This window comes from Neofelis nebulosa, chromosome 16 (genome assembly GCF_028018385.1).
Source record: "Neofelis nebulosa isolate mNeoNeb1 chromosome 16, mNeoNeb1.pri, whole genome shotgun sequence".
Taxonomy (NCBI): Eukaryota; Metazoa; Chordata; class Mammalia; order Carnivora; family Felidae; genus Neofelis; species Neofelis nebulosa.
The window spans coordinates 48,474,907-48,500,523 of record NC_080797.1 but is presented as its reverse complement, the minus strand read 5'-3'; the positions used below and the strand labels follow the sequence as shown (position 1 = coordinate 48,500,523).

Below are 25,617 nucleotides of genomic sequence, written 5' to 3'. Positions count from 1 at the left end.
AACTTCTGATACAACGTGACATGGTAGTTAGTCATATAGCTAAGCATGGGATCTGAACCCATCATTTGTTGGTAATAAGAGAAAGAAAAAAGGCAACTAGCTTAACCTTAACTGTAATTTTGTTTTTGCAAAATTCTTCACAAAGGCAAGTTTGTTAAAAGACAGATACTAATACGCTACAGGGCAAGAAAAGCAGTGAATAAATACACTTAATACCAAATCAGTTTTATAGACTAGTTAAAAAAATCCAAAACTCTTTGAACCCTGCCTACAATCAAGATGTTTAGGGATGAAGTAACCATAACATTTTTTCTAAAGCATTAACCAAGACAAGATCTAAGCAAAATTCTGCAAACTTTGCACTTAAAAGTCAGATTTATTGATCCTGAAAACACCACTAAGTTAGATCCGAGGCATACAAGTACCTACTGTTTACAAACCTAAGGGATAATGGGTTTTACTCAAAAACATACCAACAACCCAATTATAACCTGAATTTTGAGAATATATGCAAAAACTAAAAGTTTTACCTGATAATCTTCTTCGGTAATAAAGAGGTTGTTCAGTGATTCATTCACAGACTTGTTGTTGTGGTTTTGAACTGAACGCAAATATGGTTTCACCAGTGGTAGCTGTTTAACCTTTAAAATAAAGAGTGTTTTACAAACATAATACATCCTTAAAGTTCCACAGACAAAAGTTACCGATGTAAGTCTTAGCTCCCTACTATGAGGTTTTGAAGTTTTTAAAATTACCTTGCTGAAATAATTGACAGCACGAGTATGATCCAACCGTGGAGACAGCACCATCAGCAAATCATTTAACAACAGAGGCTTGAATTCTAGGTAGAACTGTATTGCTCTGTAGTATAGTTCCACATTGGCAACCTAAAGTGGGAAAAGTCCACATAGAAGTTGAGTTATTTACTAATGAGCTCCTTTTGAAGCTTGTATCTTCTGAAGAAGATACACACCTTGGTAATAATATCTTTGAACTGCCCTTCTTTCCATGCATCAGTTGGATGGTTCATCATAGTAATTATGGCATTATCATACTCTTCATACTTGTCATACAAAAACACCAATTCTGCCCAGAGATGAGCTTGTTCTGCAGCTCTAAGCACCTATGTAAGAGAGATTTAATTGCTTTAGATATGGGTCTGTAATTCTAGCTAAAGCTTAAAAAAGAAAAAGAAAAAAACAGAGGAAGGAAAGTTTATTTGAGAGAAAGAGAGAGCATGCACACATGTGCACATGTTGCAAATGGGTGAGGGGTAGAGAAAGGGAGAGAGAATCCTAAGCAAGCTCCACACTGTCAGTGCAGAGCCTGAAGTGGGCCTAAACGCACAAACCATGAGATCATGACATGAGCCGAAACGAAGAGTTGGGACGCTTAATCGACTGAGCCACCCAGGCAACCCATTAAAGTTTCAGTTATAGCTACAGAGCCACCTCACAATGTTAAAAGGCTGATTACCTTAGGAATATTCACTCTGGACCAGAACAGCTCCAGATGCTCCCTCATTTTCTGTGGCTTAAATTTAGAATATAGAATAGCTAATTCGGTAAACATTCCCATATGAGCTCGCTCAAGTCCCAGTGCTGCTTCCAACATGGTTATCAGTTCTTCAAAGTATCCTCGGTCCTGAATAAGGGAAATACGTGATTAAAGTTTAAGACTATCTGTGGCAATAGATCTCAACTAATAAAAGACTCTTGTTCATTACCTGATAGTAGTTGATAAGTTCCTCCAATTCATCTGCATGTACTACAATATGAAGCCCACACATTTGAGCTAGACGGAACTCCTTGCCATCTACACAGGCGAAGCAGACCTATAACAAAAATTTCAACTACATAAACTCAAATGTAAACATGGCTGGTTAATTCAATTAATCAGTTTAAAGAGATTTCTAAACATCTGAATTCTTCATTCAAACTGGTATTGAGATTACCTCTTTCCATGTTCGAGTACTATTAGCTTTCCTAGCTCCATCAACAGCTGCCTGATATTCACCCAGGTGAACGAGGGTAGATGCCAAGCGTCCAAAATTGGAGACATTGTTGTACAGTAATTTAGCAGCATCATACATCTTTTCATCATAACAACGATCACCAACCTGAAACAAACAAACGCAAATAAACACAATCCATTTTTGGTAGGCCTAAACTCAATCCTCATTCCAAAGTCACAATTCAATTTAATACTGATAAACACTGTATTTCCTTTGGAATCATCAGTTGTGATGGGTTGATCCTACTAATAAAAAGTTGCTTAACAGTTGACTTCTACACTTTGAAAAAATCTGAACAGGAAACCCACTTGTTGGATATGAGCATTATTTGGCCCATTGATGAACTCTTCCAACTCTGCAAGGCGGTTTGTTTTAGCCAGTGCAAATATCAATTCTGTCTCCACATAGGATTCACGAGCCTTCTTTCGGGCCATCTGCAAGTACTTCACTAGTTCTTCCCAGTTTCCTAGGTATAAAGAAGAAAATAAATCCAAACACTAATATCCTAACATTTTTCACTCAAGTAAATGAAAATTATTGTTAATTTTCTTTTTAAGGAACCAATATAGAAAATAACAAATCTAAACAATGAAATGCATCTAAAATGGCAAAATTCCTGTTCTGTTTCTGTATTATCACTGACCAACTTAACAGCTGAATTCCCCCTTTATTAATTATCCTTTTCCTTAAAGTTGTAAGATTAGAATTCAATCAGAATTTTATGAGAATTTTAATCTTCCCTATGGACTTTGTAAGTTCACAAAATGCAGCCTTGCTGTATGTGGACTAAGATGGAGTGCTAAATGTCTTCACAAGTAACTGTGCAATATCTAACTCCTATATAAATTCAGAACAGACCGATGTCCTAATAGCCTAAGGGCTAATCGTAGCTTCAGTTCAATTTCTGAGGTTATAAACACATAAAAGAAGTCATACCACTGGTGTTGGCAGCCTGAACAACTTCCATGTAGGATGAAGGATCATCCGCTTTGATGTAAGAATCAATGGCTTCTTTCACCATTCCTTTCTGCAACTGGGCTTTCGCAAGCTGACTCCAGACCGCTGGTTCATTGCAGCGTTCAGCAAACTCATATGCCCGGTCCAAGTTTCCAATATGTTCAATCAAGACCTAGGCAACCAATTTCTGAATTAGGGTTACAGTAGAATGAATCTGGCCACACAGCAATTACATGTAAATGGTTAGGATTTTATTGCTTTTTCTATTGCCCAAGCCATCAATTATGCCAGGCCTAACAGGCTTGTATAGCATACAATAATCAAGAGAAGGCAGTACCTTCAGTAAATCAACTTAGGCAATCTGAAGACCTACCTGCACTGCTGAAGTATTGACATCAAATTTCCGGAAAATGGCAAATGCTTCTTCAAACAACTCATTGCAGATTGCGATATTGGCAATATCTGGGGCATCATAATTATCCAGGCGGTTAATATACTCCATAACACGTGTACGGTCAGCCTTGATTGCAGTGAGGATGAGGAGGTTTTGCAAATTCCTTTTAAGGAAAAAAAAATTTTTGGATGTATTATTTCAAAAGCTTATTAGTCATAAAGAATAAACACTACAGCTATGAAGAGTTTTTTTTTTTTTTTTCCCTCAATGGCAGGATGAGGAGTGTATGAGAAGAGTAATAATTCAGACAACATTCTCTAGTCTTTGTCTTTTTGTTCCTTCTTAAAACTGAAAAGCCACAATTTAAGACTGAATATAAGAGGGGGGTGCCTAGGTGGCTCAGCTGGTTAAGCATCAGATCATGACCTCACGATTAGCAAGTTCAAGCTCCTCCTCATGCCCCATGCTGATGGTGTAGAGCCTGCTTGGGATTCTCTCTCTCCCTCTCTCTCTGCCCCTCCCCTGCTCGCTTTCTCTCACTCTCTCTCAAAATACATTAAAAAAAAAAAAAATAAAGACTGAATATAAAGAGCCAATGGACCCTTCTTATAGCATACCTGTGTTCACTGAATACAGAGTTATCAAGGACAATTTTCTCCAGCAGTTCAATGAGTTCATTAGGAAGGTCTGCAGTCATAAAAGCCTTGACAGTTACTGACACTTCTTCAGGGTCCTGAGTTTCAGACAAGGCTGTCTGTACAACCTATAGAATACATATAGAGTTAAGTACTAAAAATCAAGGTGATTATGAAGACATTATCGAATGAGAATAATCTGGTATAGGAAAAATACCTTTACATTTACCACACAAAGGTGTTTTCTACACAAATACACATATACCCATATCATCCACATATACCCATATACCCATTCTTCTGAAAAAAATCACCCTAATTACCTAATTTCTATCTTTTTTTCCTGATTAAAACATTATCCACAATAACCACTCCTCATTATCACTTTAATGACTACATATGATTCGACTACATAGATGTGGCAATACAAACTAATTCCTACATTTTTTGATAGTTATATGGCTCCCAAATTCTTTAATAGGAAGCTTTGTATCTAACATGGGAGTTTTCCTTAGAAATGCTTCCTAGGAGAGGAATGAAGAATTAACAGTTTTTGATTTATTCTCTTCCATATTTATACTTCAACCAGGAGAATTTAAGAACCATTATAACAACATTCAATTTTTACTTTTTAAAAAAATTTTTCATGGTTTTAAAAAATGTTTTCAATTTACAATGTGTGTAAATTTATATATATATATATATATGTATATATATATACATATGTATATGTATTAGTATAATTTTATTTCATTCTTTTTTACTGCCTTCTCTTATAGTAAAATATGATTCATTTAAGTACATACGGGTATACGATAACAGGAAAGGTTTTATTTGTAGTTAAAAAGATGAGATTTAAGGGGTGCCTGGATGGTTCAGTTGGTAAGTGTCCTGACTCGTGGTTTCAGCTCAAGTCATGACTTCACAGTTTGCAAGTTCCAGCCCCTCATCAGACTCTGCTGACAAGTGTTGAACCTGCTTGGGATTTCTCTCTCCCTCTTCTCTCTGCCCCTTCCCTCACTTGCATGCACTCTCTCTCAAAAAATAAACAAACATTTAAAAAAAAGAACCTTGAATACATTTGCCAATTTTACCTGGTCAATAAGGGGTCTCCTGTAAGGATTACTTTCCAGCAGCACACTACCCCATAATTCTGGATCCTTTCGGCGTACCAAATAGCGGGAAAGACTTTTGAAGAGGGAATTCTCATTGCAAACCTAAGTAAGATATTAACAGGTTAGTTTCAAGGTAAAAAGTAAAGACTTCTTATTGACTACTTTAAAGTTATTTCCTTTATATAAATACACGCTTTTTATTGTTTCATTGGGAAAAAATCCATTACTTTTACATATAAACCTGAATAAGTCACAACCAAGTTGTAATTAAAATTCAATATGTAATCCTATACTAAAAGGAAAAAAATGTTATAAAATGTCACTGACTGGGTCAATGACAAAACTAGACTAAAACAGGTATTAAAGTATTCTATCAGTGTCAAAATAACTAAAGTTGGTATCTACAGTGTGGTTATGAAACAGAATTCCTTACTCTTAGGATTATACACTGAAGAGGTATGCAACTTACTCTCCTATGTGCACACATATACATATGTATGGTGCGTATGTATATTTATGTATGAGACAATGTATAAAACACAGTGAGAAAACTACTGGATTAAAATGTTAATAAGTGAAGATAGACTTAATTTGTTATTTTGGCCACTTTAAAATCACAATTATTGTCAAATAAAGTTTTTTAAAAAAGCACTCATCTACAAGAAATGCTCTGTATTACCTAAAGCCACTGTTAAACTCAAAATTCACTAATTTAACATTATGCAACAGGTTTTAAAAAATGCAGCCTTCTCTCTGTACACATTCAGCTATTAGTACTCACATTAATAAGTTCCAGATCACACTGGCCACGTTCATAAGCAACACAAGCCAAATGTGGATCTCTCTTCTCACAATACTTTCCAACAACACGACTGTCATAATAAGGATTTTCACGAAGAAATCTCTCTGGGTTGTTATTACTGTCTATGTAGATTTTGGCTAATGCGTTGTGAGTAGCAGGCTCCTCACAGCCCTCATGAATTCTGGCCTCTAGCCAAGGCAGAAGCAGTTTCAATCTAGTATTAAAAAAAACACACACACACATACACACACACACACACACAAAACCACACATGCTGTATTATAAAAAAACAAAACAAAACACACACAACTCTTGACATGCTAAATACAGAAGTACCTTATATAGTATATAATGTTTTCCCATAAATGATTTTGAATTCTCAAAAATTCCATTACCAACTGGGAAATTAAGTTTCAGAGATGATTAAATGATTTGACCATTACACAGAAGATAGCCTTAGAGTCTCCAAGACCTACCTGCCACAGTATCTAGATAGAATATAGAAAGAAGAGATTCACAGATTCATGTTGTACTTTTTTATACTGGACAAAATATCTAGATATTTGGAAGAAGAGTATGTGGTATGAGAAAAAAGCCCAGATTACCTAAGGTTTCTTATAATTTTAACACAATTAACAGACATTACCTATAGCCACAGGGGTCAGTACCCTAAATACACAATGGGAAAAAATCTGGTAGCATTACAAACTCTAGGTTTAAAAAGAAAAAAAAAAAAAAAAAACAACTCTAGGTTTAATAATACTGCCAGTCATATGATCACTCCACCAAGGATCATGGTTTCACTACATTGTAGCTTATGTTTCAATGGTCCTGATGACTAACACTCTTTTGACCATGGTTAAGTATTACAAGCACCCAGAGGAAAAACAGTAGGCCATATTTTGGCTACCAAATTCATGTAGTTATTTTGAATACACTCCCATTAGGGTAAAGACACAACTTTTGTATTAAGGCAAAAATTCAAGATCCTATAAACACATGCAATCCAAGCAGATATGCCATGGCAATCGAAAGAATATAGATTAGCTAAGGCACATTTAGACTAGTGACTCAGGTGTGAATCTAGTTTATCACAATATAACTTGTAACTTAAAGACCAAATTGTCTAGCTCTATCTGGCTACTGACTTAGAATACACAACAAACAAGATTGTTTTCAGGTATTAAGATTTAAGAGTCAACTGAAACCTCCTTCTAAATATTAAATTGTTATGACCTATAATCAGTTCAAATTAGGCTCAAGCTTTTAAAATCAGTATTCTAGATCTCCATTGTACTTAAGTACAGAATTTTTCTATGTTTGTAATATTCAAATATAAATTCTATGAATACCATTATTAGGACACCTATACCAACCCCGGTTAAAATTAAATCCCATAGGGTTTCTCGTTATCTTTCAAAGCCAGAGTAATTTCCCACTATTATACCAACCCGTCAATCTCATTTACTCTATCCACACTTTCTAAACATACTAGTTCATCAAAATGTCCCAGCTAAAAAAAAAGACTTCATGGTACAATAAATTTTTAGAAAAAAATTTTAGAAATTTCCTCTATTGGAAATTCAGAATTCATATTATCACATTAAGGTTCAAATTAAAAATCAGTTTAACCCCAGAGTTATGCAGGGACCCTTTTCTCTCATTATACTTGAGAAAAATTAATCAGAGAAGAATCAGTTACTAAAATAGTGGTACTGTAACTAAGTAAAAAGAGGCTTTTACATAGTTTACATTAAAAACAGTCAAATCACACAGCTGTAATTAAAAACATGCAAATAATGTCTATATGACAAAGCTGTAATGTTTTAGAAAACAGATTTCTTTCAGCACCTACAGCTAACTTATCACTTCTAAATTAGATGTCTCCAGGGAATCATGATCCACATTAAACAGCTTTTAGGCAACTGACAGGTTGTATTTTTATCCATTACCAAGCTAAGAGAGACTGATTTATCCCAGTTATATAGGTCAAAATGGTACCACACCTGTTTCTTTTTTCAACCTCAGCTACAAGCTCATCAGTAGAGAATTGACCTCTTACAACAAGAATCAAATTTTTAATGACATCTTCAGAGCAATCAACATCAAGCAATCCTCCAATAACCACAGGAAGTCGACTCGGATTCACCTATGGTTAAAAAAAAATGTCGTTATCTTTAATAAGCAAAGAAAGCATAAAGAAGTTTTAAAAAAATTAAACTCATTTCCCCTTTTTAGCTCAGTTTAAAATTCAGTAATAAACCGAGAGTTTAAATTTGCAAGTAGACAGGAAAAGTTAGCAGGAAGTGTGGCTTGGTTAAATAATTACCTCAGCATCGCTCCACATAAATTAAGTAAGTCCAAAGAAGCTACAGTCACAGAATGTGTACAGAAGACTAATTTAAAGGCCTCCATTACAGCAGAACTGCCTTTCGATTTCTGGAGTTAGAAGGTAAAGTTTCTAAGATCAGTATTTAAGATGGTTTTACTGTGCTTTAAAAGTCTATGGCTTCCACATGAACACCTCAGGGGTTAGGTCACCAAGTAAGTTGTGTGTAGGTGTCACCCAACTTTTCATCTACAGCAGCTTGTTCTGGTTTACAAACTTATACCTGAATGTAAAATTCTAATCTAAATAAGGATTCCCCTTTTTCTGAAGGGGAAAAAAAAAGTTGAAAGCCACTGTAGCAGACCACTCCCATTATGTACAGAGTTTCAAAAAGATATGAAGATTTCCATAGTGTGAGAAGTACAATCTACAATATGGTACTTTTAAGTATTACTTACCTTCTGTACGTATATCTCTATATACTTTTGAAGATTATTTCTATATAAATAGAGCACCAAATCATGAACAAAGTCAAACCGATCACACACAATGATAAGTGGTAACTGATCTGTTAGCTTCGCTTCCTGAAAAAAGAACAACAAAAAAAAGCCGTAATTGTCTCCTTCTGTGAGCTATCGAATCTATGTAAAATAGGGGAATCTGTTCTACGCTGGTGGGAGAGGCTCACATAAAGGTCCTTTCCACATATACCATTTACCAAAAAAAAGTAACAAATTAAGATTTGTGAGCCACCAGTGGCATTCAGGATAGAAAATCATCACACTGGGGACTTTAACAGTAACATTTCAACTGAATTGAGTGTTGATTTAAGAATTACAGTCACATTGTCAAAATGGCAAAAATGGCTCATAGTTGTTTCAAACTAGTGATTTTTTACCCCTCCCAAATTCCAATCTATATGGCTAGCCCCTAACACTATTACGATAAAGCCTACAAGGAGCAGCATAATGGTGACAGCCACGAATATACCACATGCTGCTGTGATAAGAAAAAGGTTAAAAAAAGAAAAAAGCACATAAAGAAAAGACATCTTTAAATTACCAGTTGCTTTTACCATTACAAATACCAAGCTATAATCCTACTTACAGATTTACACAGATGTTACAGACAGGTAGATAAGACCTACACTGGGCATTTACCTGATACATGTCCTGTTACATTCCACAGACATAAGGTACAGCACAAAAAACAACAGTTTCCATCAGGAATTCATTTATACAAAGTAAAACATTCCTCAATAAATGATTCCTCTATGACAGTCTACTAAGCAAGGAGAACTAAGCAGGATAGGACTTTCCCCAATGGACAGCCACTAAGAACATTTGCAATGTTACAAAAAAATGGTTCCTAAGTTTAGCACATATCACTCATCCAATTATAAGTAACTGAAAATTAGCCTATGAAGTGATCAGAGTGTAACACCAAACTAAATCTAGGAGTCAGGAGAAATCCTGGAATAAAAAAATCAAAATGGCTGTAAATCTGAAGTGGAAGTCCAGCTGCAGATTTTTCACATTAAGGAAAGTCTAAAGCATGTGTTGTTATTTATTTAGCACCATGGAAACTCTCTACTAATAGCTGCTAGAATCATTTCTAGACAAAATGCTGGATCTACCTATCCAAAAGATTTCAGTTGGCCAAGTTTTTCCTACTAAATGAACATCACAAAGTGGATCAACACACTAGTCCTCTTTACTCTCTTTAATAACCACATAAAATATTATAGACTTTATTTTACCACTTAGGAAATACACTTGGAAGTATGTAAGATTACTTAGATGTTCTATTCTCATGCATGAGTGTTTAAAATTTCTGCTGGCAAAGACAATTTAAGATTGAAAAAGTAGATAAAAACTAGTATTTTTTTGATTGCCTAAATTTGCACATGATTTCATACATGACAGTGATGCTATTAATATTTTTAATTATTTACTAAAATAAAAGGCTACCCATTAGCAATTATGGTTAAAGATTTTATGATCAAAACTGAAATTATATAAACACATTCAGAGGTTTTCTTAAACATTAAGTTATTCACTTAACTAATATTTACTGAGTACCTCCATACCAGACACTGTTCTTATGCACTGCAGCATTCCCTCAAGGAACTTATGTTCTAGGGGGGAAAAAACAATGTCTTATAGTGTTAAATGTTCTAAAGAAAAATAAAGCAGGATATGGGGGAGGGCAGGATGGAATAGGCATAGGTTTTATTCTAAGAAGGGTAAGCTGAGACACCATCCGTTCTCATGACATTTCATCAGAAACCTGAACGAAGGTAAAAGATCCTGGTCATGAAGATTTGAAGGGAAATAAAAAGTAGAAAGGGGCACAAGCAAAGGTCCTGAGGCAGGAGAGGCAGGGAGGTGCAGGAATAACAAGCAGGCAAGTATGGCGTAAGTACAACCAGAAAAGAAAAAGGATAAAAAATAAGATCAAAGGCAGCAGGAAGCACATCAGGGGTCTGAAGAACAGTTCCATGCTTTCTACAGACAGCCACAGTTCCACAGGGTTAATGCGTGAGTCAGATGATGCTAATGATATCATTTCATCCTGGCTCACAAGCTACTTTAAAGAGAAGTCATAATCTACCAATCTCTGTATTCCTGGTGGCTAACATGTAATTGGCACTTCAATGTTCAAGATTACTTTTCTTACCACAATTTACTTATACCACCAATTCTCATATAGCTAATACCTCCAAACTGAAGTTTAATGACAGTGATGATGAGATGCAGCATTGTAGCTACACTATACAGGTCAATAAGTAAAGTGAGTAAAGGGCCTAGTATGTTCATTCTTACCACTGAGGTGAAAGGTTGAAAACAACAGTAGCATCTTAGCACTGAGCTTCCATCTCAGACTGAAGATAAGACACGAGGTTTACATCTAACTTAGGCTGGAATTAAAATTCCTTCACAAAGTCAGGAATAACTTAAAACCAAAAAGAAAACCTGCCTGATAGAAAGAGAGCATATGTAGGCTGATTCTACCTTATTTTCAGGGCCACCAATACAGTACATTAACAAGAGTTATCACTTGAACACCTATGGCATACAAGGTACTTAACTTGATCAACACAGCTTCTGGTTGGAGAAACCAAGACTAAGGCATACTAGTTAATTTGCCTGAGATAACAGACAGATACTGAATAATAGCTAATAACAGAAATAGAATTTGAACCCGGTCTGACTAGTTTAAAAGCCCAAAATCCATATCCATTTCCCTACTCTACCAGATCTGCACCTAATTCATAGTGTGATGTATGGAAGGGGAGTCCTCTCTCATTACATCTCAGGGGGGCTAAGCAACCTATGACTGCACCATGCTAGAATCCAGAAGATCTTTTTTTTTTTTTTAAGTTTAAGATAATTAAGTGAAAAAGTTAATTTAGTCTCGTTTTGCACATAAACGACTCAAAAATACAAAACACAATTCTAAAGAAATGACAACTGAAGCTTAACAGTCAAGAGCTTCCTAACAATAAAAAAGATAGTGTAAGAGTCTGGTAGTATTTTTAAAAAAAGGAAACAGTGCCGATACTCAAAGGAGGAAGCGAACTATTGTCATGGATACTCCAGTCAAGCATGAAGTATCAAATACTTCTCCTTTGGAGGGCTTTTTGACACCAGAAAGACATGGATTCAAATACATCAGACTGGCCAGGCTACTCAGAATACTCATGATGGCCAAGATATTATAAAGTTATACTCTGGGGGAGTGTTTATCTTTTAATCTAAACTATGGGCCAACTTCTACATTTTAACTACTACATTACATGAAAACCTCTAAGAGTTTAGCTATTTAATCTAGAACCCAGTAGTGATTCTTCAAAGGAGCAGTTAATAAAACCATAGATTATCCAAAATAACAGTGTAGGAATAGGAAAAGCCTATGTTTTTTACTGAATTACAAAATAAACATTTTGGTTTTAGTTTCAAGGTAAAATGCTTCCAAAAGGCACGAAATACTTAAGAATTTTATACATAGTTTCTGGAATCATTCTATATAATTCAAATACGAAATATATAAATACATATATTTTAAAGAGGTAGTCTGAGTGTTCCATAGTCTACCTGATTTTTATCAACAAATGCCAATTCTGAAGTTTTATTTTTTTCACAATGGAACTAGTGGGTATAAATAAAGTTAAGTAAACATTAAACAAATTCAGGTGCCCTTAAGTATGTTTTAAAGAGCTAAAGATCTTTTAACCATTACTCTTCACTCCAACACAGGCAGTTCTTACTTCTCTATAACTAGTGCCACGGAGTGAGGGTTTTTTCTGTTTGATCTTACCTTCAGTTTAATGAACTATATATGATTAACACTCAGTTTCTAGAGAAAAGCTAATTTGATAAGAGGTAAACTGATGTTTCTCAGATAACAGAATGCTTTGTATATAATAGAGGCTCCTGAAAAGGACACTGAGGGCAAGCTGATCTTAATCTTCAAAAGGAGCATACACGAAATTCTAAAATGACATGGAGAATCTCCAACCACTTTTCAAAACTGAAATAAAAGAAAGGAAATTCCTTTGACATAGTGCTATTTTTTTTTCTTCTTTTAAAAAGATGGTCATTCTTTTTTTCTTTTTTAAGAGCTCGTCATTCTTAGGTATTATTTACCAATTCCCCTCCCTATTTCAGAGGAAACCATAGAGTATCACATTTGGAAGAAATAATTCAGCACAAAATACAAGAATATTAAAAATTTCCCCGTTTAGGGAAAAAAAGATATTTTCAATAAAGATATTCATCAATACTATGATGAAACCCATGTAGAACTGTTGATCTTCAATCCAACCAGAAAGTGCATTACTCAAAACCACTTACCTTGAGAAAATTCTTGACTCGCTCAGGATCATAGCAGTTGCTTTCTCTGCAGATTCTTTCTACTTCTTTGATCTGCCCAGTCTTGCAAGCTGCCTGAATATACTTAAAGTGCACATCTGGGTCCTGACTAAAGTTAACAATGGATCCCAGAAAATAAAAGAGACCTTAAAGAGACAAATAACTGAAATTAAGGATACATACACCTCTGAGAATGATAGAACTGAAAAATATTTAAGCAATTAAAAAATACTATGACAATTATACCTCAGTTTAAAAAGTTATGTTGAATAAGCCCCCCCACCCAAACTGGTTGCTCAAAACGCTCAATTAAGAATAGCTCAATTAAGAATACTAATTAATCTAGTAATCAGTTCAATAAATGGACTTGCACTTTAATCCCTACAGAACAATTCAATGTCTTCTAGTAGTTGAGAAATAGGGGGACAGCTACTTAGTATGAAAGCTAAAAATCACACCATATTCCCTATGAGAAATTTTAAATGTCCCCAATAGCAGGTTTTTCCTATATGTAGTTAATAGGAAAAACACAAAAGCAGTTTGAAAAGAATTTAATACAGTGCTGCCCAACAGAACATTCTACAATGATGAAAATGTTCTAGATCTGCACTGTCCAACATGGGAGCTGCTAACCACATGCAGCTATTAAGCACCTGAAATGTGGCTACTGTGACTAAAGATCTAAAATTTTAATTGTATTCAATTTTAATTACTTTATGTGGCTACACGTGGCTATTAGATACTGTACTTGAATGAACAAAATCAATTTAGTGCATAGTTAACATACAGAAAGAGAAAACTAGTAGAAACCTCTCATTCCTTCTATCGAGAACAGTTATGACAAAAAGAAGGAAAAAAGGTAATAAACCCAAGAGTAACCCAACAGTGATTTAGTACTTGGTACAGCAGTGATTCTCAAATGAGGTGATTTCCTTCCCAGAAGACAGACATTTGGCAATGTGTGAAGACACTTTTAGTGGCCACAACTGGTGCAGCTGATGCTACTAGCATCTACCGGGCAGAAGCCACGGATGCTACTGAATATCCTGCATGCACATGACAACCCACCCCCGAAATAAATTATCCAGCCTAAATTAACTATAGTGCAAAGATGGAGAAAACCCAGTATATAGTGACAAGTCACAAAATGTCCTTGGCTAGAAACATTTGCCACTGCAAGATTCAGACAACATAAGCATGAAATCTTATTATACCTCATCATTTGTATTTTTATTTTATACAATTCTGACAAAGCTACTACATATATTTGGGTCTTAAAATTCTGCCTTTAATTCATCTCTAAAATATCCAAGCAGTCTCGTTCACTGCACATCCCCAGAACTCGGCACAAAAGAGTTGACATTTATTAAATAAAACTCAAAACTATCCCATAAAACTGATCTTGTAGAAAGAATTTCCAACAGCCCATGATTGTAACAAAACCCCCTCTTGGCTATCTTAATTTAAAACAATTCAGAAACTCTTAATTACCTTCAAAACTCTTGAAAGATTCAAAAAGTTCAATCAGAGATTGAGTTGACAGTTGTTCGTGATACTTGGAAGCCACTTGAACACAGATCTGCAGATTCTGACGAATATTGGCAGACAGCATGGCCCTGAGGCATTCTAGGGAGTCTTCTACTGATAAGGACCCAAAGTAATTCACTAACCACTAGAGGACAAAATAAACAGGCAGGCAGGCAGGTAGGTAGGTAGGTAGGTAGGTAGGTAGGTAGGTAGGTAGGTAAATAAATAAATAAATAAATAAATAAATAAATAAATAAAATAACATTGAACCTAATGGTGGAATGAAATTACTATTATTCAGTGCTACAAACAAATTTTCAATAAACCTATTAATCATAATAGCTTCTGTTAGGTAAGACTGTAATACCTCAGGGTTAAGAAGATGGGTGTGAACAACTGCACGCTTTATGTCATATAAATCAGTGAAGTGTTCTAATGCACGCTGCAGTAGACCAGCCTTTTCACACAGCTGAGCAATATGAGCCCGGTCATAATGTGTAAACATCTGATTCCCTAGAATAGCATCTGCAACCTATAAAAACACAAATAGGACAAATTTATTTTATACCCCATTTATATTAATAATTCTATACCTAGATTACACATGAAGATTCAGTAGTCAATTAACAAAGGAGAGAGAACAAAGGCATCTCAGTAGCTTCAAATAGCTTAATCTAAGCAGCTCTAATTAACTACTAAAACAATGTTGGAAACATGCCTTAAAAAAAACAGGAAAAAACATACCTGAGGTGCATGCATAAGGTTCATCTCAAGCAACCGTGTCTGTAAAGGACCTTCAGATGGGCGATTATTCTTCAGGGCATCAAGCAAGAATGCAGTACACTGCTGAATTAGATTGTATTCCATAAAGACATCCACAATCTGGAAAAAAAAGGATTTAGAGGAAATTAATATGTTTAAAGCCTGCTCTATGATATTGCTGACAATACATAAATGAAATCTCTTACTTTACATATAAAAAATTGCCAGACCAAATCCCAGATTTAAATATTATTTATACAATATCACTTCACAATTTAAGAATAAATTTTTGTCATCTGCAGTTATTTTTAGTTCTGGTAAAAACAAAGTATTTCAAGATACTATATAATAGCATAATATAATCAAAACAATAGCTTCAAAATTGTAATGAAATATTTAAAATACAAAATATGAAGGAATCTGTGACTCCCACCTCCTCTATGCATCTCTTCCCTCATCCAACAGTAGCAACCATCCTTTGTGTTTTATTATTCCCATGTATTTTTCATATTTTTAATACATACATCTCTAAACAAGATGGTGTTTGTTTTGCACATTTTTTAAATTTTTATTTGAGAGAGAGCAAGAGCACATGTGTGTGAGCAGGGAAGAGGGACGAGAGAGGGAGAGAAAAAGAATCCCAAACAAGCTCTGTGCCTAGCCTGGAGCTCAATCCCAGGATTCTGGGATAAAGACCTGAGCTGAAATCAAGAGTTGAATGCTCAACCTACTGAGCCACCCAGGTGCCCCTGTTTTGCATGTTTTAAAACTGTATATAGGTGGTATCTTCCTGTCCAGTCTTCTGCAACTTTTGTTTTTGTATTTTTTAATAAGACACTTGAGGTTTATGCATGTAGATGAACACACTCTAGTTTCTACAAATTGGAAGGTTAATAACCCATTTTTCTCCAAAGCTGTTTAAACCCAGATCCCTCCATTCCCTATTTAAATCTTACCTTCTACAGAATGCATTTTAATGCCTTTACCTGTGTGATATCAGCAAGTGGTTCTTCATCCTGAACTAACATTTGAGCAAACTGCTGTCCCTGATCTGGACTGATACGCATGACATTTCTTAGCAAAAATATCCAGTCTGGAGTATATCCAACCTACAAATAGAAAAAAAATTTGCAACTTTGCTGCAAAGTTTCATGTTTTTATCATTTAAAGGCTTTTTCTACAACAGAATTTTGCTAATATAGAACTACTGGTGAAAGTACAAACTCAGTTTTAACTTAACATGCTAACTGACTCTGGTTTGTTTATATTAGGCAAAGAGACACCTTGGTGACAAACGTACCTGAATGAATAGCTATAAATTTTTATAACTGACTTAGTTTCAATGAATGACCATTTCGAAGTTTGTTCTAACAGGTAACAGGCCCCTGACATGTTAAATTCTGAGAAGCCAAGCAAGAGTGCCTCCATTTTTTTTTAAATCATTTTTTTTTTTTAAAGTAATCTCTCCACCCAACATGGGGCTTGAACTCACAACCCCTCAATCAGCCCTGCATGTCTGCTTACTACGCCAGCCAGGTGCCCCAGTGTCTCCATCTCTGAATAAGCATAATTCTGTATGTGAGAACTAAAACAGAATGTTTATACTTCTTCAAGTAATTCTAAATTTAAAGAAATTCACTATTAAAGTCACTGACAGTTCCTATAGGCTAATTTCTCAATGTTTTGACAAAGTTATATTGAGAATCTGTTTCATTGAACTCACTTTTTTAGCATATAAAACAATCTTCTGGACTTGACCTGTTTCTGCAAAGCACTGAATTACTTTATTTGGGACGTTAGCCCTCAGGTACACACTAAGTGCCAAGGTAGGGTCCACAGATTTCACAAGATCACCCAGTTCTTCAGAACATTCCAGCTGTCCAAAGGAAAAAGAGATTGTTTAGTAATCCATGAGCTATTTGATAAATGAATAGTTGATATCACTTCCACTATAAATTAAAACTAGTATGACAGGCACTTACTCAATTATCCCAGAATATATTATAAATATGCAAGCGCTGTGGTTAGTAAAGACTCTTGATCTTGTATTCACAAGACTGTCTCAGGAGAATTCTCCACACATCCTACTTAAGGATAAAAAGCCCACCAGGACTTCATGCATAAAGATGTTACAACTACTTTGCTAGGAAGGTAAGTATTTAAAAGCAGAATCCTGTATTTCTATTAAGAATACTGTATTCAGATATCAGACCCACATGGTCCCAATTTTCCAAAAATAATGCAACTTTTAATGTAATGTAACCAAATGCAAATTTAGTATTTAAGAGCCAGATGAGGCTTATCATAAGGACCCTTCTTAAAATTACGATGTAATCTGTATGTCTAAAGGATCTAAGCTCCATTATCACTTTGACTTTCGGACTGAAGGTTGTAAAGCAGGATATACGAATTTTACAGGGTCAAAGAGATAAAAACTATAGACTTTTGGGGTGGTATACAAGCAGATATCCTCCTCTGTGCTATTCAAAGCTGAGTCAGTCAGCTGCCCAATCTGGAAAACAGTTTCCCTAAGAGCTTTGCCTTATATACCAGAGTTGATTTTCTACTTTTAATAGTAATGTTAGAGAACAGCGTTATCACTGACAAGTAAGTTCTACCAGAGCCTATACCTCTTAACTGTATGTGCTAACTAATGTAGAGTTGATCAGTGTCCCTTTTACCATAAATGGATCCCACAGGACCATTCACAAAAAAGGTAATGATACACAAAAAAAGCTTTCACAAGGCTGTATAGGTCAACTCAGTTACTTTGGTTGTTCCCATCCTCCTCCCTTATCTGAAACAACTAGGACGCATCTCAAATACTCGCTAGTGTGGCTAGTAACTATTCTTCAGCACAGACTCCTGTCCAAGCATCCCAACTCTGAAGTACTATTCTCTAGTATCCTATAAGACTGCCAGAAGCTGGGTCAAGAAACAAGGGCTAAGAATCACTAATGTAAAAATATTATCAAATACACTAAAACTGAAGGGTATAATAACATTAAAAGTTATTCATTACTCAAGAGTACTTTAAACAGTACCACCTTAGTTCTCGACAGTGGCATAAGAGAGAACAATTCAATAATGCTACTTTGTGGAAAAGGCTTTTTATGGTGGTTACGAAAGGAATAATGCCACCAATGCAACATTTAAATTTGTTAGTTGCCTTACAAGTAAGCAATAGTTCCCATAATGTGCTTTAGGAAACAGCACTATCAGATGCTCTGTGTAAAAAGAAATTAGTAAGTACTGAGTAAATATAAAAAGCATAGGGAAATCCTATAGTAAAGAAAGCTGGTCAACAACAGATTTTAAAGGTCCACATTTTTAAAAATTTTAAGAAACTAGTTAAATATTTTTCCATATAATGCAAATTAACTTTATGTGAAATCACTTTAGGAATCTCTATCACTACTAATTAGACAGGCCTGATGTCTTCCTATCAATGATCCAACATTTTATGTTTCCCTTGTACATCCAAACATGGTTATAAGAAGCAAATATGACAACTTTGATGATACTTGGGAAGTTTAAAAAACATATATATATATTATATATATATTATATATATATAATATATATATATGGCATTTATATGGTTAAAACTACTGTGCTTATCAAGCGTGGAATGTGAAAGACAAGAATATATTCTTATATTCAAATGAGTGTTACACATGTTGACAAATATGAATGTATACTGAAATAGGCCTTTCTCACTACACTTTTCCTAAAGCAAAAGGATAGCAATTTGTTTCCAGGTTAGTAGTTTTAAGCACCAAGCAAGAATCCTGGATTCCATTTAAAAAACTGAACAAAAATACCCTATCTCAACATGCCACAAAAAACGTTATTTTCAAAAGGTAGTTAAAGTTTATGCATCTCATGTAATGTCTGTCCTTGTTCTACTCCTGCAAGCAGTAAATAGTGGACATTTTGGTGCAGCCTAAATGTTTTTAACTGGCTACCGTGGTATTTAATGCAATCAAAGCAAAAATATGTTAAGTTAATGTACCTTATCTTCTTTTAACCATTTCTCCAAAAGCTGTTTCCGCCCTTGCTGAAGTACAGGCCTACATAGTTCTAAGGATTCATATTTGTTTAGTTGGCCCTGGTCCAAGAGAATTCCAAAGTACTGAAGTAGAGGAGAAGTTTGACCTGGCTGGGCTGGGACACTCTGGAACCGACGGATAGTGTCTGGAGTACGAAGGATTCCCTTTAAGAAAGAGAAATGTTTAAGACTCCTCTTAATAGGTGATCCAACATCACACTAATAACTCCACGGATCTCTTAGACCAATCTTAAAAGCATGATTTCATCTACCAATAATAAATTTAAAATCTTCAATACACTGAATGGTAAAGATTCAGTAAATGTCTGTCACGCCTCTGGTTCAAGGTTATGAGATTATTCAGAATCAGAAATCTATCAACCCAATTACAATGCCATTGTATGAGAGAACAGCATAATCATAAACTAGTTACAGCTAGCTATTGTTCTAGGTTTACATTAAGTGCAAATTTCATAATGCTGATTGATCAAGGTGTAAGGTTAATTCAGTCCAACATAATACAAAGCTGGTAAGAATAAACTCAACTAAACTTCAGACAAATCTTACTAACATGCTCTACTTAACTTTTCAAATCTTAGAAATAAAATCAGTAACTATCATTGATGAGGGCAATCAGTATTGTAACTAAGTAACTGAACATTATTACATCTATGTAAATCATAGTTTGCTAGATCTACATATCAGACATCTGAGTTTTAAAAAGCTAACCAAATCTAGAGGCACTGACATGTAACTCATATATGACTAAAGGAAATGCAAGCTAAAAAGGATCAGTTTTCTCTGTGGAGAACTGGTTCCACTCCTAACAGTATTAGAAACAGAACTTATTAACATTAATCCAATCATGGCAACTTCATAGCTATTTACCTTTGGTGCATTAGCAGCTACCTTTGCTGCCTCTGAGTAATTTCCCTGGGCAAAAAGAGCATTAAATTTCCGGGCAAAGAGTTCTTCAGCACCAGCTAAGTTATTACGTACAGCCATTCTCAGAGCCAAATCAGGATTTTGTAGGACATTGGTGATATAAGGAATTATGTTTTCTTCTTCCACGCATACTGACAGAACCTGAAATTTAAAGATTAATGAATAGCTACAATGTATTCATTTGGCTATCAAAGATACCAAATCTGTTTAGAGCTGTTTACTACTGAGTCATAAGGTAATGAAATTGTGACAGTTGTTTTCTTATTGCCATAAATATTTTTTTTAATTTTAAAGGAAAAAAAAAAAAAAAAGCCAGGACAGAGAAGGCTGAAGAGTTGCTAAACAGTTGCGGATTCCTACAATATGGCCATTCTATAAGACAAATAACTCCCTATTTCATACTATCTTCATATTGTCCAAACAAATGGCTTTGCTACCATCCATTCATTCTTAACATGGGTAATACCAAAGGCTCCCATTTAGTTGAGCTCTGAAAGACAGCTCTCCATTTTGTTTATCAATTCTTGAGAGACACAGTCTAGACAACCTACAGGACTCTGAAAAAGCTATGAAATCTAAATGAAATCTAGGGCTCAGCTGGAAGAAGTTTAAGGTATATTCTTCTTAACTTCAGGATTTTTTTTTTAAACAAGGATTTTCAGTAATTTTCTTTAATTACATTTATATTCCTAGAGGCCAAATTATATAACAATGAGGGGAGAGATCACTGAATCCTTAAGCACCTAATGTAATGCAAGGTATACAGCAGTTGCTTAATAAATGTAGCATCAGTAAAGAGCACTTTCCATTGCTTCTATTTGGGGAACAGTTACTCATCCTAGTCCTCTTAAAATGTCACTGCCACAGAATCCTGCCCTATTTGCCTAGAATCTAAACTACTATCAATTGACATGTAAAAGGGAACCTTTCCTTCACTATGTTCATATCCATTCCTCTCCCCAACATCAAAGATGGTTATATACCTCAGCTTATAAACTACTTACATTATCCCAACAGCACTTCTAATACTACAATTTCTCATCTATTTCTTAGTCACTATTCCACATAAGGACAGGGATGTATCTTTCCTTAGCTGCATTATTAGTACCAGACAGTGTTTTGCCCAAAATAAATGCTTAATATTTGTTAAATAAATGAAAATGTGAAATTTCTGTCCTAGGACTAAGAATAAAAATACAATCTGAGAACTCAGTAACCAAACAGACAGTAACAGTGTACCTTGCCTGTTCTGTTTCCTTTTGAGAAAAATGAAGAAATTTTAACTTCCAAAATGCTTTCGCTTCTATAGGTCAGATCCCCCCGCCCCACCCCCAAAGCTATGGCTATCTTGTATCTGCCCCATGTCATTCTACTACAAATTAAGACATTAAAGGAAGGAATTACTTTCTTAACAGTTTGCATTCTGGACCTGACTCTTTTCATGCTTAGCTCCTAGGAAAAGTAAAGATGAACAAATCTCGTTCCAACTACACTGCCTGAAGCTTCCTACTAATTGCTACACCTTTATCTTCCCCAGACACCAAATCCATTAGTTTCATCTTCATCCTATTTTTAGACTATTCTAGCAGATTTCTAGCAACCAGTACTTAAGATCTACAAGGGACAGAGAAGGTTCCTCTCTACCTTCTAAAGTACCCACTCAGTTCTACCAAGTTCAGAATTTAAGCTAGATATTGGCAAAAATCTTCTCTTGATAGCTTTTCATTTTCAAACAAATAGAAACCATGACTTCATTCTTAGGGAATATGTCCAACTGTAGTTGGCTTTGATCAAAGAGTGGAGGAAATGTCCTAAGCTTACTATAAACACTCATCTCCCTACTCAGAGCAACTGGCACACAAAATCTGTTGGGGAAGGTGATCAATAAATTCTTAAAATCAGAGTTATGAATAGCAAATATACAAGGTGAAACTCTTCCAGATACTTTAGTTTAAGCATTATCTTAAAACCATCAGCACAGTGGCAGAAATAAAAAGATCTTTGGCTTAACAACTTCATGATTATTAAATTATCACTAACCTAGTTCACCAAAAGGCCAATGCATTCTTGATTTTTCCAAGAGAGATCCATACAACTGAATAAAATGAAAGCTACTGAATTTTTAAAGTTGTTTTAGTGCCCAGACAGTGACTGGTGTAGAAATACAATTATACAAAGAAAAGTCCCTTTCCTAATGAAGAATAGCAACTGAAGCAGTTTAACAAGTAATTGGTAATTAACTCACTGTGATATGTGCTATGAGGAGAGCTACCTAAATTCTAGGGGCATAAAGCAGGAGCACCTAACCAGGTGTGGGAAGGAGATAGGGAATGATAGGTAGAGAAAGACTCCCTTTCTCTATAATATTTGCCTCTTTACATACATACATTACCCTATCCACTTCTATCTGGGAAAAATACTAACTTGAAGGAAAACTAGCAAAAGGCAAGACCAATAACAGTACTGCTTTTGAAATTTTAACCATTTTTTAGAAAATAAGATACTTCCTGGTGGAACATTAAAATACTAAGAGAAAAACGATCACTTGTCAGATGCTGTGAAGAGGTCTGTTCAATGTGACAATTTCAGAACTAATATTTTCCCTATGTAATTGGATAACTTTCCAGGTACCCCACAATAGCTACCATAACATATCACCTTCCAACATTAAATATTTAATAATAATTAGAGTTAGGAAAAGAGATGTAGAGAGAATTCTTTTCCCAATAGTTGATTATCTGTTTTAGCAATCACAGGAACAAAAAAAAAAACCCTATTGAAAAGAAAGTATGGTGTCTGTAAAATGTGACCCAAATAATTTCTTTGTATGGAGAGTCATTTCTTTTGACAATAAAGACAGATAAACACAATCCTAAGTGGCTATATGTCAGTTTCTTTCTCTAAGACAGGATCAAAGAGAGACTTTTTATCACGTGCTTCTGTATTTTTATGTATATATTATTTTCTGACATCCAAATCACATTTGCTCTTTAGGAAAAAGAAAAGCTAACAGCAGTGTTACTTTATTGCTTAATTTAAGTTTCAAGGTTTCCTTACTTGTCCCTTTCTGTTTACTCCAATTATTCCAGCTGTGGCTTCATGAGGTGCAGTAACAAAGATTGTTTCTCCACTGATTCTATTCATGTAGATACAGGTACCAGTCTCAAGATCATAGAGGTGGATATAACCATACTTAGTAATCAAGAACACTACATCATGCTTTTCACTGATCTGTATAAAGAAAATGAACACTTCAGTAAAATCATGAATCTACAAAGAAAAAACTTAATTCCATTTCAGATATGGTAAATTCTAGAACTTTGACAAGAGGCGTATATGAAAAAATTTTAAAGTTAACGTATGTATGGTTTCTCCTTTTTATAGCACGTTAATATCCCAAGCTCTTACTGTAAAAAAGAGTATGAATAAAATGTATAAAAGAGAAAACATAATTTTGAACTTACGATAACCCAGTTTACGTATTATGTGAATGTTAAGAATATTTCTTCACAAAGTTTTACTAATAAACTTTACTATTAAATAAAGGATACTCCTCTAAGCACTATTAATATTGACTGTAAGTAGCAGTTTGGGGTTAGTTTTGTAATGAGGAGAGATTTTAAAAGTCCATTTGTTTTACTTAAAATACCTGCATTGCAACAGGAAAGTCATTTTGTGCTTCTGGAGGAAAGAAAACATCCACTGCCTTCTTTGGAAAGGGCTGATTCCCTGTAGGTGGTGTGCCAACTTCAATGATATGTAACTGTTCACAAGAAAATAAAATTGATATAAATCTAGATCATTTACCAGTTGATCACAGCAGCTTTATTTGTAGCCCCAGACTGGAAACAACCCAAATGTCCCAAAATAGGTGAATATTAAACTATGGTACAACCATAGCATGGAATACTCCTCAGTAAAAAAAAAAAAAAAAGTCTCATGGACATTATGCCAAGTGAAAAAAAAAGTGCTAATCTCAAAAGGTCACAAGCTATACAGTTCTACTTATATAGCATTCTTGAAGTGACATATTATACAAACAGAGAGTAAATTAGTACTTGTCAGGAGTTACAGATGTGGGGAGAGAAGGGAGCAAGTGGGTGTGACTAAAAAGGGGTTGCAGGAGGGAAGATATATGTATCATGAATCTACTCCTATTAAATGACACAGAATAACACAATTGTACTAACATCTGTTTCTAGTTTTTCTACTGTACTATATAGCTCTGTAAGATGTAACCAAAAACTAGGTAAAGAACATAGGCATCTCTCTGTGCTGTCCTTGTATTAATTCAAGATAAAAACTTTAAAAAGTTAAATGAATAGTTAGAGGGATCATACCTCAATCTACCTTGTATTAAGGACACAGACTGGTAATATATTACCAACAAAGGCACCTTCTCATGGTTTTCAATGATAATTTAGCATTTCCAAATAGAACTCTAACTCAAATTGTTAAATCCTTTTCTGCCTATACATCTACTCTAACACAGATGGAAAGTATACACCTAAACTGTCTCTCTAATCACATACACCTCATGGATAAGAATATTTTGGTTTAAAATATCTGATGCTGTACATCAGCCAGGCAAAAGAAAGTAAATAATCTCAGTAAAAAAGTATTATATATTTAGCTTAGTCATGTCAAGAATGGACTCAAACAAGAAAACAATATGGTTTCCAAGATATATACCATATGAAACTTGTAGGGTCTCATCCTTAATTAGGATAACTACCTATACTGAAAAGAACTGGGTCTTCCTTCAAAAGCCATGGCAGACTATAGGCTCAGGCACAGGTTTTCAGATACTAGAAAAATGACAGTTTTTGGACTTTTCAAAAAAATGTCTCAGCCTTATGTCTTAAGGATAAGATCTGATTTCTAAAACTTATGTGTCTTTTTGTTAAATTGTACCAATTGAGACATAAATACCAATGTTTTCTATCCTTGTCATATTGAAAGGATGGTTGGATCATTCCTCACTTCAGGGATTCTTACCCTGAAATTTTAGGCAGAATTTTAACTCTCTGCGCATATGTTCCCTCTCTGCTAAGAGACTACAGATTTCAAGCAATCTCGATCTTAGGAGTTTCTACAGCCAGCAGTACTAACTGTGGCATCCAGAAGTACAGTCATAGCAGTAGCTGAGTCCCCAAAGTTCTATGGCAGGGCTTTAGGCTGGGACCATGACTACTGCCCATTCTCCTTTATT

General features: G+C 34.9%; 1 protein-coding gene and 1 long non-coding RNA gene across 5 annotated transcripts in view; one reads left to right on the top strand and one right to left on the bottom strand.

The window, feature by feature from the left end:
- Positions 1 to 25,617, top strand: part of LOC131498073 (uncharacterized) — a 72,039-nt gene that overhangs the window by 12,773 nt on the left and 33,649 nt on the right. The window lies entirely within an intron of this gene.
- The window catches only part of CLTC (clathrin heavy chain), a 66,246-nt gene that overhangs the window by 9,936 nt on the left and 30,693 nt on the right, over positions 1 to 25,617 (bottom strand). For both annotated transcript variants that reach the window (XM_058704917.1, XM_058704918.1), the window contains exons 5-28: positions 24,055 to 24,168; positions 23,463 to 23,636; positions 20,349 to 20,546; positions 19,425 to 19,625; positions 17,133 to 17,285; positions 16,396 to 16,518; positions 15,392 to 15,529; positions 15,015 to 15,179; positions 14,612 to 14,792; positions 13,103 to 13,266; positions 8,705 to 8,830; positions 7,924 to 8,066; positions 5,897 to 6,131; positions 5,095 to 5,217; positions 3,983 to 4,128; positions 3,345 to 3,528; positions 2,951 to 3,143; positions 2,323 to 2,480; positions 1,955 to 2,119; positions 1,727 to 1,834; positions 1,477 to 1,644; positions 974 to 1,123; positions 756 to 887; positions 531 to 641 (exon numbers count right to left, since the gene is read on the bottom strand). In XM_058704917.1, the coding sequence (XP_058560900.1) occupies positions 531 to 641; positions 756 to 887; positions 974 to 1,123; positions 1,477 to 1,644; positions 1,727 to 1,834; positions 1,955 to 2,119; positions 2,323 to 2,480; positions 2,951 to 3,143; positions 3,345 to 3,528; positions 3,983 to 4,128; positions 5,095 to 5,217; positions 5,897 to 6,131; positions 7,924 to 8,066; positions 8,705 to 8,830; positions 13,103 to 13,266; positions 14,612 to 14,792; positions 15,015 to 15,179; positions 15,392 to 15,529; positions 16,396 to 16,518; positions 17,133 to 17,285; positions 19,425 to 19,625; positions 20,349 to 20,546; positions 23,463 to 23,636; positions 24,055 to 24,168 (3,753 nt within the window). The remainder of the gene's footprint in view (positions 1 to 530; positions 642 to 755; positions 888 to 973; positions 1,124 to 1,476; positions 1,645 to 1,726; positions 1,835 to 1,954; positions 2,120 to 2,322; positions 2,481 to 2,950; positions 3,144 to 3,344; positions 3,529 to 3,982; positions 4,129 to 5,094; positions 5,218 to 5,896; positions 6,132 to 7,923; positions 8,067 to 8,704; positions 8,831 to 13,102; positions 13,267 to 14,611; positions 14,793 to 15,014; positions 15,180 to 15,391; positions 15,530 to 16,395; positions 16,519 to 17,132; positions 17,286 to 19,424; positions 19,626 to 20,348; positions 20,547 to 23,462; positions 23,637 to 24,054; positions 24,169 to 25,617) is intronic.